At 43.2% G+C, this 15,107-nt stretch overlaps 1 protein-coding gene across 2 annotated transcripts in view; it reads left to right on the forward strand.

Moving 5' to 3' along the window:
* Nucleotides 1-12,433: 12,433 nt before the first annotated feature.
* The window catches only part of LOC311187966 (low-density lipoprotein receptor class A domain-containing protein 4-like), a gene marked incomplete at both ends in the record, with an annotated part of 57,990 nt that continues 55,316 nt past the window's right edge, over nucleotides 12,434-15,107 (forward strand). For both annotated transcript variants that reach the window (XM_084259744.1, XM_084259745.1), the window contains one exon: nucleotides 12,434-12,503. In XM_084259744.1, coding sequence (XP_084115870.1) covers nucleotides 12,434-12,503 — 70 coding nt within the window. The remainder of the gene's footprint in view (nucleotides 12,504-15,107) is intronic.

Raw genomic sequence — 15,107 nt, forward strand, 5'->3', positions numbered from 1 at the left:
GTGGACTGTAGGGTAAGGAAAAAGGTATCAGGCTCTTCTGCCCTCCCGCCATTAGGATAGATGACAGAACCCTGCAGTCCTGAATGCATGCCTGATGGCGGGCACCTGGAGTAGGGTGTGGGCATAGGTAGATGGGATTCACCTGGGCTCTTAAGGGTGGCGTCACGGGGAAGCCGAGCAAAAGCCAAGAAGCCGAAGAGAAGCCGAGAGAGAAGCAAAGAAGCAGAAGCAGAGAACGCCAGAGAGCCCAGAGAGAGTGCAGATTTGCTGGGGGCTGGGAGAACTGCCAGCCTCCCGGCCCCCCAGCCTGCCATGTACCTAGTAATCCCCATAAAAGCCTGCAAAACCACTGAGGACTCTGACTCCTCCTTTACCCGGTCTGCTGGATCCTAGAAAACCTGCACCGTGTCCATTCCTGACCCTTACAATGGCTCTTCTGTGATTTTTTGACTTAGCATATGCTCCAGTACAGTAACTTAATCCTTGCAATATACTGTGACTTTTTCTGAGTTTTTGAAGAAATTAATGCTTTGCCCAAAGTGAGAAACTGAAAAGTCTTGGAACTTGTAAGGCAGGACTGGCCCTAGAAGGTTTTCTGGGATCCCATGCAGACCGGGTAAAGGAGGAGTCCTGGAACCCTAAGTGGTTTTTTGCAGGCTTTTATTGGGATTTAGCAGGTACACAGCAGGTAGGGGGGCTGGGGGGCTAGGAGACTGGCAGGCCTCCCAGCCCCCAACAAGTCTTCACTCTATCTGGCTCTCTGGCCTTCTCTGCTTCTTTCTCGGCTTCTGCTGCTGCTTTCTCAGCTTCTCTTTTGGCTTCTACTGGCATCCCCGTGACGCCACCCTTAAAAGCACAGTCTTAGCCCAGGTGAATCCCATCTACCTATGCCCACACCCTATTCCAGGTGCCCGCCATCAGGCATGCGTTCGGGACTGCAAGGATCCATCATCTATCCTGATGGCGGGAGGGCAGAAAAGCCTGACATTTTTCCTTACCCTACAGAACTATTTGGACATGTCCTGGAATTTGTAAGCAACACAAAGCAAAATTCCAGAGCCAGTAATGTGTACCTCTCTTCCACATTCAGATCATCCAAAAAATGCTTGATTGCAAAGGGGCCACTCTCTTAGAATCTTCTAGAATAGCAAACACAGCATTGGTCAAAAATTTAGCAACACATACTAAATATGGATATCCACATATGTTTGCCATACACTGTATGTGCACAAGAATGTACATTGTTGCACCTCAAAAATATCTCTACAGACACATCACCCAAACCAGTGATAGTGAAAGCAAAGATAAACAGCTGGGACTACATCAAATGAAAGAGCTTCTGCACAACAAAAGAGACAATAACCAAAACAAAGGAAAACCCCATCGACTGGGAGAAAATTTTTGCACACAACACTAATGATAAAGGACTGATCACAAAAATCTACAAGGAGCTGATGATACTCCACAAAAACAAAGAAAATAATCCAGTCAAAAAATGGGCAGAAGAGCTAAAAAGAAACTTCTCTAAGATGAAATGCAAATGGCCAACAGGCATATGAAAAAATGTTCAACATCACTTGTAATCAGGGAAATGCAAATCAAAACTATAATGAGATGCCATCTTATACCAGTGAGAATGGCACATATTAAAAAAAACTAGCAACAACAAATGTTGGCAAGGATGTGGAGAAAAAGCAACTGTCCTGCATTGCTGGTGGGAGGGCAAAATGGTCTAACCACTATGGAGAGCTGTGTGGAGATTTCTTTACCTACTAAAGATAGAGCTTCCATATGATCCAGCAGCTCCTCTACTAGGTATTTACCCAAAGAACACAGAAACATTAATTCCAAAGGCCACCTGCACTCCTATGTTTATAGCGGCACTATTTACAATAGCTAAGTTTTGGAAACAACCCAAATGCCCAAAAATAGATGACTGGATCAAGAAGATGTGGTACATATATACACCATGGAATATTACTGAGCAATCAAAAAAGATAAACTCATGCCATTTGCAGCAACATGGATGGAGCTGGAAGGGATCATGCTCAGCAAAATAAGCCAGAAAGAAAAAGAAAAATACCAGGTGGTCTCATTCATAGCAAGACTTTAGAAAACCTAAATAAAGGCACAGGAAAAATTAATAGCAATAAAATTAAAATCAAAATATACAAGCAACTATAGACCAGAGACACACTACAGTCAGGGGTAGGAGGAGGAGAAGAGGGATTAGGGTCAGAATAAGGGGGGTGGGAATTGTGTGGGGAATATAACCAAAATGAAAATGCATACATTATGCAAAAATGAAAAATGATGTAAGAATTATACAAAATAAAATGATTTATTTAAAAGAAGATGTGCATTGTTTGCCTGAAGTATAGTGCTATTGAAAGTGGAGTTACAAACATCTTGCACCTCCTTGAGTCTATCTAGAAACTGGATGATTTAGGAAGGCTATTCAGCCATCCAGCTTTTGGATTAACTTGAGAAGTATAATATATTTTTTTTTAATTCCGAATGGCCACATTGAATATTTTAATTTTCTGCTTTAGTATTTATATTTAAATTTTAGATATTCAAGTACTTAGTGTGCTTTTATAGAGAATGTGTATATATGACAGGACTAGCATAGATCATTTCTACCACCTGATAAAAAGCCTCCCCTTGATGATGTCATGTCAGTTTTATAAAGACACCGCCAATAACCCTTGTTGATAGGGAAAGAGTTTGGGAGTGCAATCAGTTGATTGGCTGGAAGAACCCGTACAAAAAATGGAAAACTGTTTCCAGAACTCTTCATGGCAGGGCTATACTTTCTTGAAGCTTGGCTTTCTTGGAAGCAGGGATGCCCAGGATGTAAAGGAATTAAGGTAGATTCATGAAGTAGATTGATGGCATCTTCATGACATTCGTGGCACTTAAATTTTTCCAGAAGGCAAAATTAGAGTCCTTTATTAACATGTTATCCAGAAGTCTTTATAAAGAATGCCAAATATCCTAAAAATTCTATTTCAACAACAGAGGCTTTATTAACATAACTTTAACATAACTGGTGATATTTGCGTTCTTGTGAGTCCTGGCAACATTGTCAGCCCCTACTGTTTCTCCTGAAGAGTATGGATGAGTCTGTAATAGCTCTTCAGCACGTGTGGGAATATAATAGGGAGCACCTGCCCTATGGTGCTCAACCCTTCCCTTAACACAAGTGGGCAACATCTGATTTTACAGACAAAATGCTTGCATACTGACTAAAATTGTTAAAAAAAATCACTGTTGAGTAGCAATTGCTTAGGCCCAGAACTAGATCCAATTCTCATTTCCTATATGTAGTATGCACAAGTCACCAATTCTCAAAGCTTCATTTTACTCATTTAATCCAAACGAGGAGTTTGGGAGCCTGTGAATGCTCTAGGCTGGGCCACACAAGGACCCACCCATCACCAGTGACCCTTGACCACCCACTGGGAAGCCCACTCAACCCTGGGCCCAGACAGCAGAACCTCAGGAGCCACTGGACAACCCAATCTGGGCTGCACAGTTCTCATCCAACATCAGCAACACTGATCCACCCTCTTCAAAGCACTCTAAACCACTGGACAACCTATCAGTGCCTCAGAAACAGGCACAATCCCCAGACTGGGCAATACAGGGCCCTACCTGACAGACTTCCCTGAAGAAACACTGCTGCCAAGAAGATAATGGGGGCCTCTCCTGGTGGTGCAGCGGTTGAGCGCTGGGCTGAGAAGCTGCCTACAGCCTCTGCAGTGCTGATTCGATCCCTGGCCACCAGTGAGGGTCCCACATGGCATGACAGACCTCTCCTGCCGTGCCCGCTGCTCCCCTCAGCAGTGTATTTCGTCAGTCTGCCTGTTCTGTTTCCTGCTCTGGCTCTGGTGAATTCTCTCACCCTCCCGTGCTTCTGACTGTACCCAGTGCTTGTATAAATAAAGAAATAAATCTTTAAAAAAAAAAAAAAGAAGAAGAAGAAGAAGATAATGGAACAATGTAATAGAAAAACTTGCAGATAAAAACTTCTAATCAAGAATACTCTATTGCAAGGCTCAATATGAGATATGAAGAAGAAATAAGGTCTTCTCAAACAAGCAGAAACTGAGGAGTTTTCAAACAATAGAACTCCTCTTCAAGAAATATTAAAAGAGAGAAACACCCAACAGAGAACAGAACAAGGAAACAGAACCACAAAACTAAGGACTTTCATATATCAATAATCACTCCTAATGTAAATGAAACTAAACTAACTAATTAAAAGATAAATAATATCTGTTTGATAAGGAAACACTTTTCAACCTTCTTCTATGTCCATGAGACACACCTGAGCACCAAAGACAAACATAGACTCAAAATAAAGGATTGGAAAACAATTTTACAAATGAATGCAACCCAAAGGAAGGCAGGGACAGCCATGCTAATATCAGATTTAAAACAAAAAAAAAGTAACAGGGATAGACGTACATGGACACTATGATTAAGCAAACAAGGCACCAGGAGAACATAGCAAACATCAATATATACTCACCAAATGAAGATGCACCAAAATACATTAGGCAACTACTATCAACTCAGAAAATAGACATTGGGGAAAAAACATATTTGTTGTAGGAAACTTGAATACCTGACCCTCACCAGTTGACAAATCAACAAGACAAAAAATGAGCAGGGACATCTGGCTCTGATGAATTCTCTCACCCTCCCGCACTTCTGACTGTACCCAGTGCATGTATAAACAAAACAAACAAACAAACAAATAAATAAATAATAAAACATGCCTCTATAAAAAAAAAAAAATGAGCAGGGACATAAGCTTTACAGAAGAAATATGACCACATGGACCTAATAGATATCTATAGGACCCTGCACTGCCCCCCCCAAAAAAAAAACAGAATATACATTTTTTTCAAGTACACATGGGTCATTTTCTAGGATTGAACATATATTGGGCCACAAGATGAATATCAACAATTTCACGAGTACTGAAATCTTACCAAGTCTCTTCTCAACCATGAAAAGTGTCAAACTAGAAATCAGCTACCAAAGAAAAGCATAGAAAACCTCTAATTCATGGAGACCCTCTAATACATGGAGACTGAACAACACACTACTGAAAGACTACAGGTTCAGAAAGGAATCAAGGAGGAAACAAAAAAATCCTCAATACAAATGACAATGATGTAACATTACAGAACACATGGGCCTTAGCAAAAGCACTACAAAGAAGGAAATATATAGTAATACAGGCCCATATCAAGCTCTAGAAAGAGCCCAAATAAAAACCTTCTCTCTCATCTTGAGGAACTAGAAAAAGAAGAACAACAAAAAATACAAAAGACAGTAGAAGAAAAATTATGTTTTCTGACATTTCTTCCAAACCATGGGGTAGCAAGCACTATGGTCGAAGAATATGCAGAATATATTTTTACATAGCAATCTGTGTTGCCATTTTTTTTTTTTTTTTTAGATTTTTTTTTTTTTTTTTTATAGAGGCATGTTTTATTTATTTGTTTGTTTGTTTGTTTGTTTTGTTGTTTATACATGCACTGGGCACAGTCAGAAGCGTGGGAGGGTGAGAGAATTCACCAGAGCCAGAGCGGGGAGCAGAGCAGGCAGAAGGACCGAAGTACACTGCTGAGGGGAGCAGCGGGCGGCAGGAGAGGTCTGCGCGCCATGTGGGACCCTCCTCCGGTGGCCGGGGAGCAGCCGGGGATCGAACCGGCGCCACAGAGGCCGCGGGCAGCTTCGCAACCCAGCGCTCAATCGCTGCGCCACCGGGGAGGCCCTGTGTTGCCATTTTTTTAAAGATTTATTTATGCATACAAGAACTGGGGTGTAGGCCAGAGGTGTAGGCCAGAGTTGCAGAGTTGTGAGAGGATTCACCAGAGAATGGGGAGCAGAACAGGCAGACTGACTGAAATACACTGCTGAGGGGAGCAGTGGGCGAGTCAGGAGAGATCTGCTGTGCCATGTGTGTTGCTCCCTGGCCGGCTGGGAATCAAGCTTGTGCAGCAGTGGCTGGCAATAGCTTGATACCTCTGTGTATTTAACCCCTGCGCCACCACAGAGGCCCTGTGTTGCCATTTATTAAGCACTAAGAATATATTAGTAAATTAATTCATGCAGTAGGCTGATATCCACAAATATCAAACTATTACTGTTTTAAGTCTGCAGGAACATAAAAGCTTGTATTCTTTTAAAACATTCATTCATGACTTTGAGCATAGCAAACAAAATGTCCTATTTTGTTTTCTAAAGGCCAAATTCTAGGGCTTAATTTTTATGTGGAAAATCTCATCTCAAATTTGAATTCTACAACATAGTCAAAAACCTCAGTGGATGGGACTGTATAATGGACAGGGACATCAGTTCTTCACAGGAGTTGCATTCATGGCATGGGAAGCATGTAAAATGGCCTCAAAAGCCTCTGGAAACATGCAGAGATACAGAATCTTTAAGGTGAGTTAGTGTCCAAAGGGAATCTGACAATCAGGCTAAAAAAAAATGCAAACTACATCCTTGTTAATTTGCTGACAACCTTTGGTTAGTTTCAGGGGACTCTATAGTTAATTGGTTCTTGGATAATTCTGAGTTTGCTTCCTGTTGAGCAGAATGTAAGGTGGATGGACAGGCGCTTCCAGATCAGACTGCCCATTGTCCTAACTTCCAGCCTGCCTCTTTGCAGCCATTTTGAAACAGGGGCAGTCAAGGCAGGGAAGATGGTAAGATGGGATACCTGGATAGACCAGAATGCCCTATCCACCTGCCCAGGCTCTCAGATAGGAGAGGTGCCAAAAAGCCCCTCAAGGCCAAAAACCAAAACCACAGGCTATAACAATACAATACCCACACAGTAGGGGCCTATGGGCTATAACCAAATGAAAGACAGTGCCCAAGAAGAGGATGGGCCACTGTTTGTGGTTTCTCACCTGTGTTGCACAATGGCAAGAGATCTCAAGCTCCAGGAACAACCATGGGGTTTATTTTACAAAGAGCTTACTGTAGCCACAAGTGGCTGGCTATCTCACCCAGATTAGTGTCAGTGATGGTCGCCACCAGTTACCAGGAGTACTGGACAGCACTGGCCAGTAGTGATGGTCATTGCTGGTCCCCCAAACGCAGTGTCAGAGACACCAAATGTTAACAGCTCTTTGTGAGTTATTGGGCTACACCAACAACAAACAGCTCTTTGAGATACCAGGCCGAGGGCCTGTTTGGAGAGACAGGACCAGAGGCCATCTCTGCATAGGTCTTTGGCTCTCTTCCTTCCTCAGAGGTCGCTGCTGGATGCTTCTTTTCTTCTTTCTTTGGGGAACAGGAAGTCTTCCCCTTCTTTCTTCTTCCTTCGGAGGCTGGATCCATCTGTCCCTTTTTCTTCAGAGAATGGAACTATCTGTCCCTCTTTCTTGTGCAGGCTGGAACCATCTTCTTTCAATCTTCAGCAGCTAGAACAGTCTGTCCCTCCAATCTTGGCTTATATCCTCTTTCAGGGTGCCCCGTCCACAAGTCTGATTGGACCATCTTCAATCCTGTGGCTGACTAGACCATTTAGCACCAATCAGCTCATAGTTTACATCTGATTGGTCCATTCTACAATACAGGGAGTACTCAGCTGCATAGAAGGGCTCTGAGAAGCAACTGCCACAACTGACAAAAGGGCAGTTGTTGGGCTCTGAGGAGCAACTGCCTTAACTGACTTGTGGTGGAGCAGCAGGGTGAGAGAACACCACTGCTGCTGCAGACCCCTGCCACTGAGGTGGCTGGGTTCTGGTAACAATCCTACCTCTGACAAAATGTTCACGCTCTCTGAGCCTCAGCTCCCTCCTCTGTAAAGTGGGATAAAAAAAAAAAATGTACCTCAAAGGTTTGGTATGAAGATTAAAATGCTTAAAACTGCCTACAATGTCTAGGCAGTTTTAATAGTCTTACAAATGCTGGTTTTCTTCAGGGTAACCATGGTAAAAATATTCCCAACTCTCCAAGTGGCCTTTACCTGTGAAAATGTGTGTTATGAGTGAGATACCTTTTGAGGACATGTGCATGTGGAGGAAGAGGCAGGACAGATAGAAAAGCCCATGGTGATCAAATCAAGGTTTGGCCCAGGCTAAAAGATAACCCAAGTTATATGTGATAGAAAGACATTCTGGTATAGCAGAGCACCAGGAGATTGTTTCTTAAGTTTATGAACTCTGAGTAACCCTGAGCTAAAATCCCTGTCCTGTGGTCTCTTATGGCCTTTCATGTCATTGACACTCCCAATGGCCTTAGCTTGTCATATTCAAATCTTGATTAGAAGCCATCCTTGTTGCTCAGTTCCTTAATAAACAACTACCTACACATGGAGCCTATGACCAGTTCAACTCTGCAGTGAATGCATTGAGTTACATTGATGGTCCAGTGTATTTCCTCCTAGGAACTTTAACTACTTTGTTAAGTATTTGTCAAGTGAATTAATGAACTGAAGCATTTAAAGAGGAAACTTTGAAGATATTGATAGAGGGAGTTTGTGAAGGCAGAGACCCTCCATGAGCTTGCTGCTCTCAACAGACCCTTGTAAGATATCTGTCTTGTAATTATAAAGCAGAGACATACTGCAGGGGAGGAGGAGGGAGCGGGATCAGAGGTAGGGAGGGAGGAACACGGGGGACTGAGGTGATGGTACATGGGTGCATTGGTGAAACTCTATGGGGACTACACCTGAGGGGGTGGGAGGAAGCAAATATTGTTTAAAAATGAACAATGGGACCTCCCCAGTGGTGCAGTGGTTGAGCGCTGGGTTGTGAAGCTGCCCGCAGCCTCTGCACACCGGTTCGATCCCCGGCTGCTCCACGGCCACCAGGGGAGGGTCCCCCATGGCGCGCAGACCTCTCCTGCCTCCCGCTCCTCCCCTCAGCAGTGCACTTCAGTCCTTCTGCCTGCTCTGCTCCCCGCTCTGGCTCTGGTGAATTCTCTCACCCTCCCGCGCTTCTGACTGTACCCAGTGCTTGTATAAATAAATAAACAAATCTTTTTTAAAAATAAATAAATAAATAAATTAAAAAGTGAACAATGATGTAAAAAATAAAAAAAATTTTAAAAATTTAAAAAGATATCTGTTTTGGACCACCCTGCCTTGCACCATTTCCAAGCCTTATGCTATAGACAGAAAAATTTTGTACACCTTTGAGATATTTTATTACTACACAAAATCCCTGTTAGTAAAATCAGCTCATTAGAACACTCATTTTGAGTATGCATAATTACTGACATGGAAAAAAAAAAAAGCTCTTGAATGCAAATGTTTTATCCACTTTCTGTTCTGTTCAGTAGACAGGTCTCTTCCCACATCTTTCTGCTGTGTGTGATGCCATTTTCTCTGAAATAAATGAAAAGAAAAGCCCCAGAATTCCGCATACCATCAGGGTCAACTACAATGAGAAGTCTTCAGTGTATGAACTCTTGGGCCACCATCTGACCCCTGTTCTTTCTTCCTGAAGCATCCTCCTCAAACCAAGATGGTACTTAAAAGGAAATAAGCTCAAAGTTAAGACCACCACCTGGTGGCTGAGCCTCAACAACCCTTCAGTGAGTGCTGAAGAGTGGTGACATTGCCCTGTCAGCCAGGCAGCCTGAGAGCACACGCCAGACAAGTCAGGGGCTGTGGCAGACACTCTTGTGGACCAGGAGCATAGCACACACTCCAGGAACGCACAGCAGATGTGCCTGTGCAAGATGTGGGCAGTGTTTTAAAAATAATTGTCATCTGTAAAGTCAAAGGTTTTTGAAGTGATTTTTAAAGAGATTAAGCAGTGAGAATGAATAAACAGAATGAGCAAGGAGATTATTTGGGTCACTTGTGATAAAAGTTGGCCACACAACAGGTGGAGTAGAATGCCCTGCAACCATGAAAAATTAAAAATAGTGATTTTTTTTTTGTACATTAAATATGCATTTTAAGTAATGGCAAAGCCCAAGAGTATATTATATGCAACTATTTCAAAGTGAAAGTATTAACAAATGACAGAACAGACTTTTAGGTCTCACAATGTTAACTAAATCCCTGATTTTCCTCCCCGGTGGCACAGGGGTTGAGCGCTGGGTTGCGAAGCAGCACTGGTTCAATTCCCGGCTGCTCCCTGGCCACCGGAGGAGAGTCCCACATGGCGCCAGACTTCTCCTGCGGCCCACTGCTCCCCTCAGCAGTGTACTTCGGTCCTTTTGCCTGCTCTGCTCCCTGCTCTGGCTCTGGTGAATTCTCTCACCCTCCTGCCCTCTGACTGTACCCAGTGCTTGTATAAATAAATAAATAAATCTTTTTTTTAAAAAGAATTTAAATCCCTGATTTTCAAAAACAGACTTACATGACAATCATATGCAATCTTGTAAATATTCTTTAAGGATTTGATTTCAGAGGATCCTGTCATCCTGAATAAACTGACTAGAAAGTGCCCTCCCCAGATGGCAAGCACCCTGCCAGGGCTGCAGAGACAGAGCTGAAGACCTGCTGGCTAGCAGGAGAGGGAGTCTAACTACTGCTTTCTGAAACCACTCTCCTCTGGGAGACACCAGTGCATATGGTTGTGCTCCAGCCCACCCAGTCACCTGAGAATCGCCCTCTACACCAAGCCCTGCGAATCTGAGAAAAAATCAGAGGAAAGTATAAAACAAAAGGGGAGAGTTACATTTGGGGAATTACTGGAAGAAAAAAAAAAATGTTGCCTTGATTAGCACTTGCTAACGCACACAACTGCTAATTTTCTTGCTGAAAATTCCTGTTTCTTTTCTCCACATGAAATCTCTGAAAATTCTTGGCAATTCTTTTCTTCCTTTCCTGACCCCACTGCCAATAATTAGAGCATGAGGTAATGATGACATCAAGCCCAGACACTGCTGTTGGCCCCAGGTGATGCGTGGGGCCTGGCTGCTGATGTAACTGTACTCCTTGCTAATGCTGGTAGTAACCAACAGCATTTAGTTTTGCTTTGACAACTCCTCCTACAGCCAAAACTATTATTATGGCCCATGTGTCATTGCTGTTTACCCTAAATAAGGGAAAACAACGGCTATTCTGGGTACAGAGCAGTGCATGGGGCAGGTTATTTGCAAGATTATCATTACACATTGCCCCTCTCACTGTGGCCACGCAGTGATTTTTTCTGAAAAGCACTGAGGCAGCCTGATCTTAAGTCTCTTTACATAGCCCCAGGGCGTTGGAATGCACTGGAGATATCTTACATACATTCCAAACAAACTGTTTAGACCTCAGGGGAGAAAGAGACTGTGTTTGCACAAAATTAAACAGGAAAAAGCTCCCTCCTGAGAGATGTCTCTGCCTTTGAATTACCTTATCTTATTACCTAAGAAATCTTTTTTCATTTCTGAACCTTGCAAAATAAACCTGCACAGTAAGATCTTGAGTCCTACTTTTCAGGAGTCTCTGTGGTATATTTGCGCTATTTAGCATTGAGAAATAATAACGAAAGAGGTGAGGGGAGAGGAAGAGAGGAAGAGAGAAGAGGTGAGAGAGAGAAAGGGGAAGAGCTGTCAGGGAGGGAGAGTGGGAGGGAGGAAAGTGTGAGTATTTCCTGCTGCGGTTATGAGTTTACCAATTGCCAGAACAGAGCTTAGCTGCAAGAACTGTGGGAGCTGCTCCCATCAGTTAAAGATTTTGGGGAGAGGAGAGCCCAGAGGACAACCCAGTTGCCTGGCTCCTGGCATGACGGATGCTGTGGGCACTCCAAACCGGACACTCTCTCGAAGCTGACCCTCTGTAGAAAAGCAGGAGCAGCTAAGCGCTCCTGCCTGCTGGAGCTGCCTGGTAAGCTCTCTCTCCGTCAACTCTGAAAGCTTCCAGTGGAAATCAAGGGAAGAATACTGTGGTAAGATTTGCAGATTCCCCCTTTCTGTCTTGTCTGGTTTGATATTTGCCTGTTAAAAAGATTACTGAATGTGGTAGAACAAGGTGATGGATCTTGCTGCATTCCGTTTGCCTGTGCCCCTTGGGAGGGCAAGCACAAGAAATGCAGAGTAAACGAACGTGGCAGTATATTGCCATATATACGACACCAGGCGTTCAGCTGTTCACAGAATTTAAGAACTTGGACATAGTATCTGCTCTGTGACACCACCAGCGTCCTGCCAGGGAGCTGCTGATTTCTGTGGATAGTAGTTGGTAATTGGGAGCCAAAGTCTGTGCATCTGTGGTCAGAACCACACATTTGAGTCTAGCACCTGGGTTGGGCCCCCCTGATACAGGAGAGAGGGAGGGAGGGAACGGGGGAAGATAGTAAGGGGGCGGTGGGAGTTTCTGTCACACTCTACACTGGCTGTAGCCGCAGCTGTGAGCTGCTTGGAGAGGAGATCGTGGAACCTAAAGGGATGCTTTGAACCAGGGAAGGGGGGCGAACTGTGTCACGGCTGGACTCCCCTTGCCGAGGATTTGATTATGTTCCGTGAGCACCTAAGCAACAGCACACTGACGGAGGCCCCATTTAAAGACCTGTTCTTGAGAAAAGGTACACTTCCGAAGCCCAGCAGTGGGCGATGCCTGCTCTCTGAGGTTTGTTGTGGTTGTTCTTAGAGTTTTGTTTGGGGGCACAGTTGAGACTAAAAACTCTGAAGGAATTTATGTCTACCTGGGAGGGAGGGTCTGAGGCCTCTATAGGAAGATATACTTTAGGCTTTTTCATCTTCTCATCTTCAGTCTGTTTCTGTTGGAGATGTTATATAAATACACAAGTTTGTTGCTTTAAGATTTATTTTTCCAAAGACTCAAATATACATGAAGCTAAAGCCTCCCCCCCAAATTCTCTTGTTATTAAACTCATGAGTACTATTTTTTCACCATTAAGTCACTGAAAATAGCATCCTAAAGAAAAGAAGTATTTCTCAGGATGTGGGTAGTTTATTGGTTCTCACCAGTGCAGTAAGAGTAGACATTAGGAAGAAAAGCTGTGACTGCGAGGGATACAGAGAGAGTTACCAAAGTGAGACAGATGGACAGACTGACAGCCAAATTTGAAGTACTCTGAAACCACTGCTTTTAACTTGTGAATAAGACTTGTGCAGCTGTATTTGTTTTCTGATACACTTTCCTAAAGGAATAATGTGGGGTGAGGTGGATTTTAAATGAATCCAGTAAAGGGATTTATGGTTTTATGTATATGTATTTCCACAGAGTATGGCAGAAGGAGACACTTTTTCAAGGTTTGTAATTGGTCTTATTCCTCTGTTGTATTTCCAGAAAATCTGCTCAATCATCCTTGATCAGATTATATTTAGCTAAATTTTCTTTCTGAAAAGATCATGAAACTCTGGGTTCTAAAATGCATGGTGAAAAGTTGTATTGGGCTTAGACCTTGATAAACTAAGAAGATGTCACTCTAGCTGCATGAACTCATGGTGTTTACCTATAGGGATACCGTAATCAATCTAATTGTCTCGCCCACCAGTACCATCAAAGGCACCTGACTTTGGACTCAGGTCAGCATGCGTGCCCTGGGGGCGGAACGGGGTTTGGGGGTTCTTATCCTCAGAGGGTCCTGACTGCTCTCTGCTTTTACTTCTCCTCCCATAGATCATAGATATCATCTCCCATTTTTATTTTCATGCAAAAAGTTGTATGTAGGGCCTCCCCGGTGGCGCAGCGGTTGAGCGCTGGGTTGCGAAGCTGCCGGCGACCTCTGCGGCGCCGGTTCGATCCCGGCTGCTCCCCGGCCACCGGAGGAGGGTCCCACATGGCGCGCAGACCTCTCCTGCCGCCCGCTGCTCCCCTCAGCAGTGTACTTTGGTCCTTCTGCCTGCTCTGCTCCCCGCTCTGGCTCTTGTGAATTCTCTCACCCTCCCGCGCTTCTGACTGTACCCAGTGCATGTATAAAACAAAAACAAACAAACAAACAAATAAATAAATAAAACATGCCTCTATAAATTAAAAAAAAAAAAGTTGTATGTAAATATATGAATGTGAATAGGATTCTGAATAAAGGTAACTTACAGTAACCATGAAGTTCTTTTTTCCACCAATGGTTCTCACTGCCTTACAGTTATAATTGTTAAATAATTGTTACAGATTATGAAACTCTCTAGTAAAACTCTAAACACTATTTAAAACTCTTTAGGCAATTGGAACTCCTTAGAGGGATTTCTTCATCAATTTATCTAAACGAACACTGACTTTGTGCCAGGCATGTACTACCTGCTGTGGATACTATAGAAGAATAAGACATTGTTCTAGAACTATATCAACAAAGCAGAAAATGAGCACTAACAGGGTTCAGATTCACAGAAGGGGCCTCCCTCACCCCAACTAGTGACCACCATCAAAGAGCTTTTAATGAAAGATAAAGCAGGAGGTGATACCAAATCTAGGTATTTCTGTGGGGTGATTCTTTCCTTCTGTTGCTCTACTTTTTGTAGGGTATTTTGAAATAGTCGATACGCCCCAAGGGAAAAATATCCAAAATACATAATTTTTACAACTCTTACCGGTTAGTATTTTGAATATAAAGCTGTGCAATCATTCTTGTATCACACACTGAATTTTCCCTCTTGACATAGTGTTTAAGGAGTGTGAATTTTCATTCAACCAGTGATGTCTCCAAGAGTATTTTTATGCTAACAGTTCAAAAACTTGAAGCAATTACAGCCTATGTAGATTCCATCTCCTACCCCTACCCATTTTAACCCCCACTTCTTGGCCTCTGTAGGATTGGGAAAGAATTTACCAGTCTTTAAAGAATATTCAACACCTTAAAAGTATCCCTGAGCAGTAAATTAAGAGTAAGATACCGCAAGGCTATCATTTTCTTTTTTTTTTTACTTTATTTCAATGTGATTCTTTAATTTTATTTTATACATTTTTATATCATTTTTCATTTTTGCACAATGTATGCATTTTCATCTTGATTATAGTCCCCATACATTTTCCATATCTGCTCAGGAGGACAGAGAACATGGAAATGCAGCCTTGAGTTCACTGCCCTTGAACCAATGGAGCAACTCAGGTTAGAGGATGCCTACAGGGTGAGCCTGTGGTTTCCAGTGGCCCCAGCAGATTATAGCACTGAGGGCATGAGGTGGAGGTGCAGCCACTGGTTATGGGAGGAGATGAACCACTCAGG

The sequence above is a fragment of the Talpa europaea genome, assembly GCF_964194135.1.
Source record: "Talpa europaea genome assembly, contig: HAP1_SCAFFOLD_86, whole genome shotgun sequence".
NCBI classification, from domain to species: Eukaryota; Metazoa; Chordata; class Mammalia; order Eulipotyphla; family Talpidae; genus Talpa; species Talpa europaea.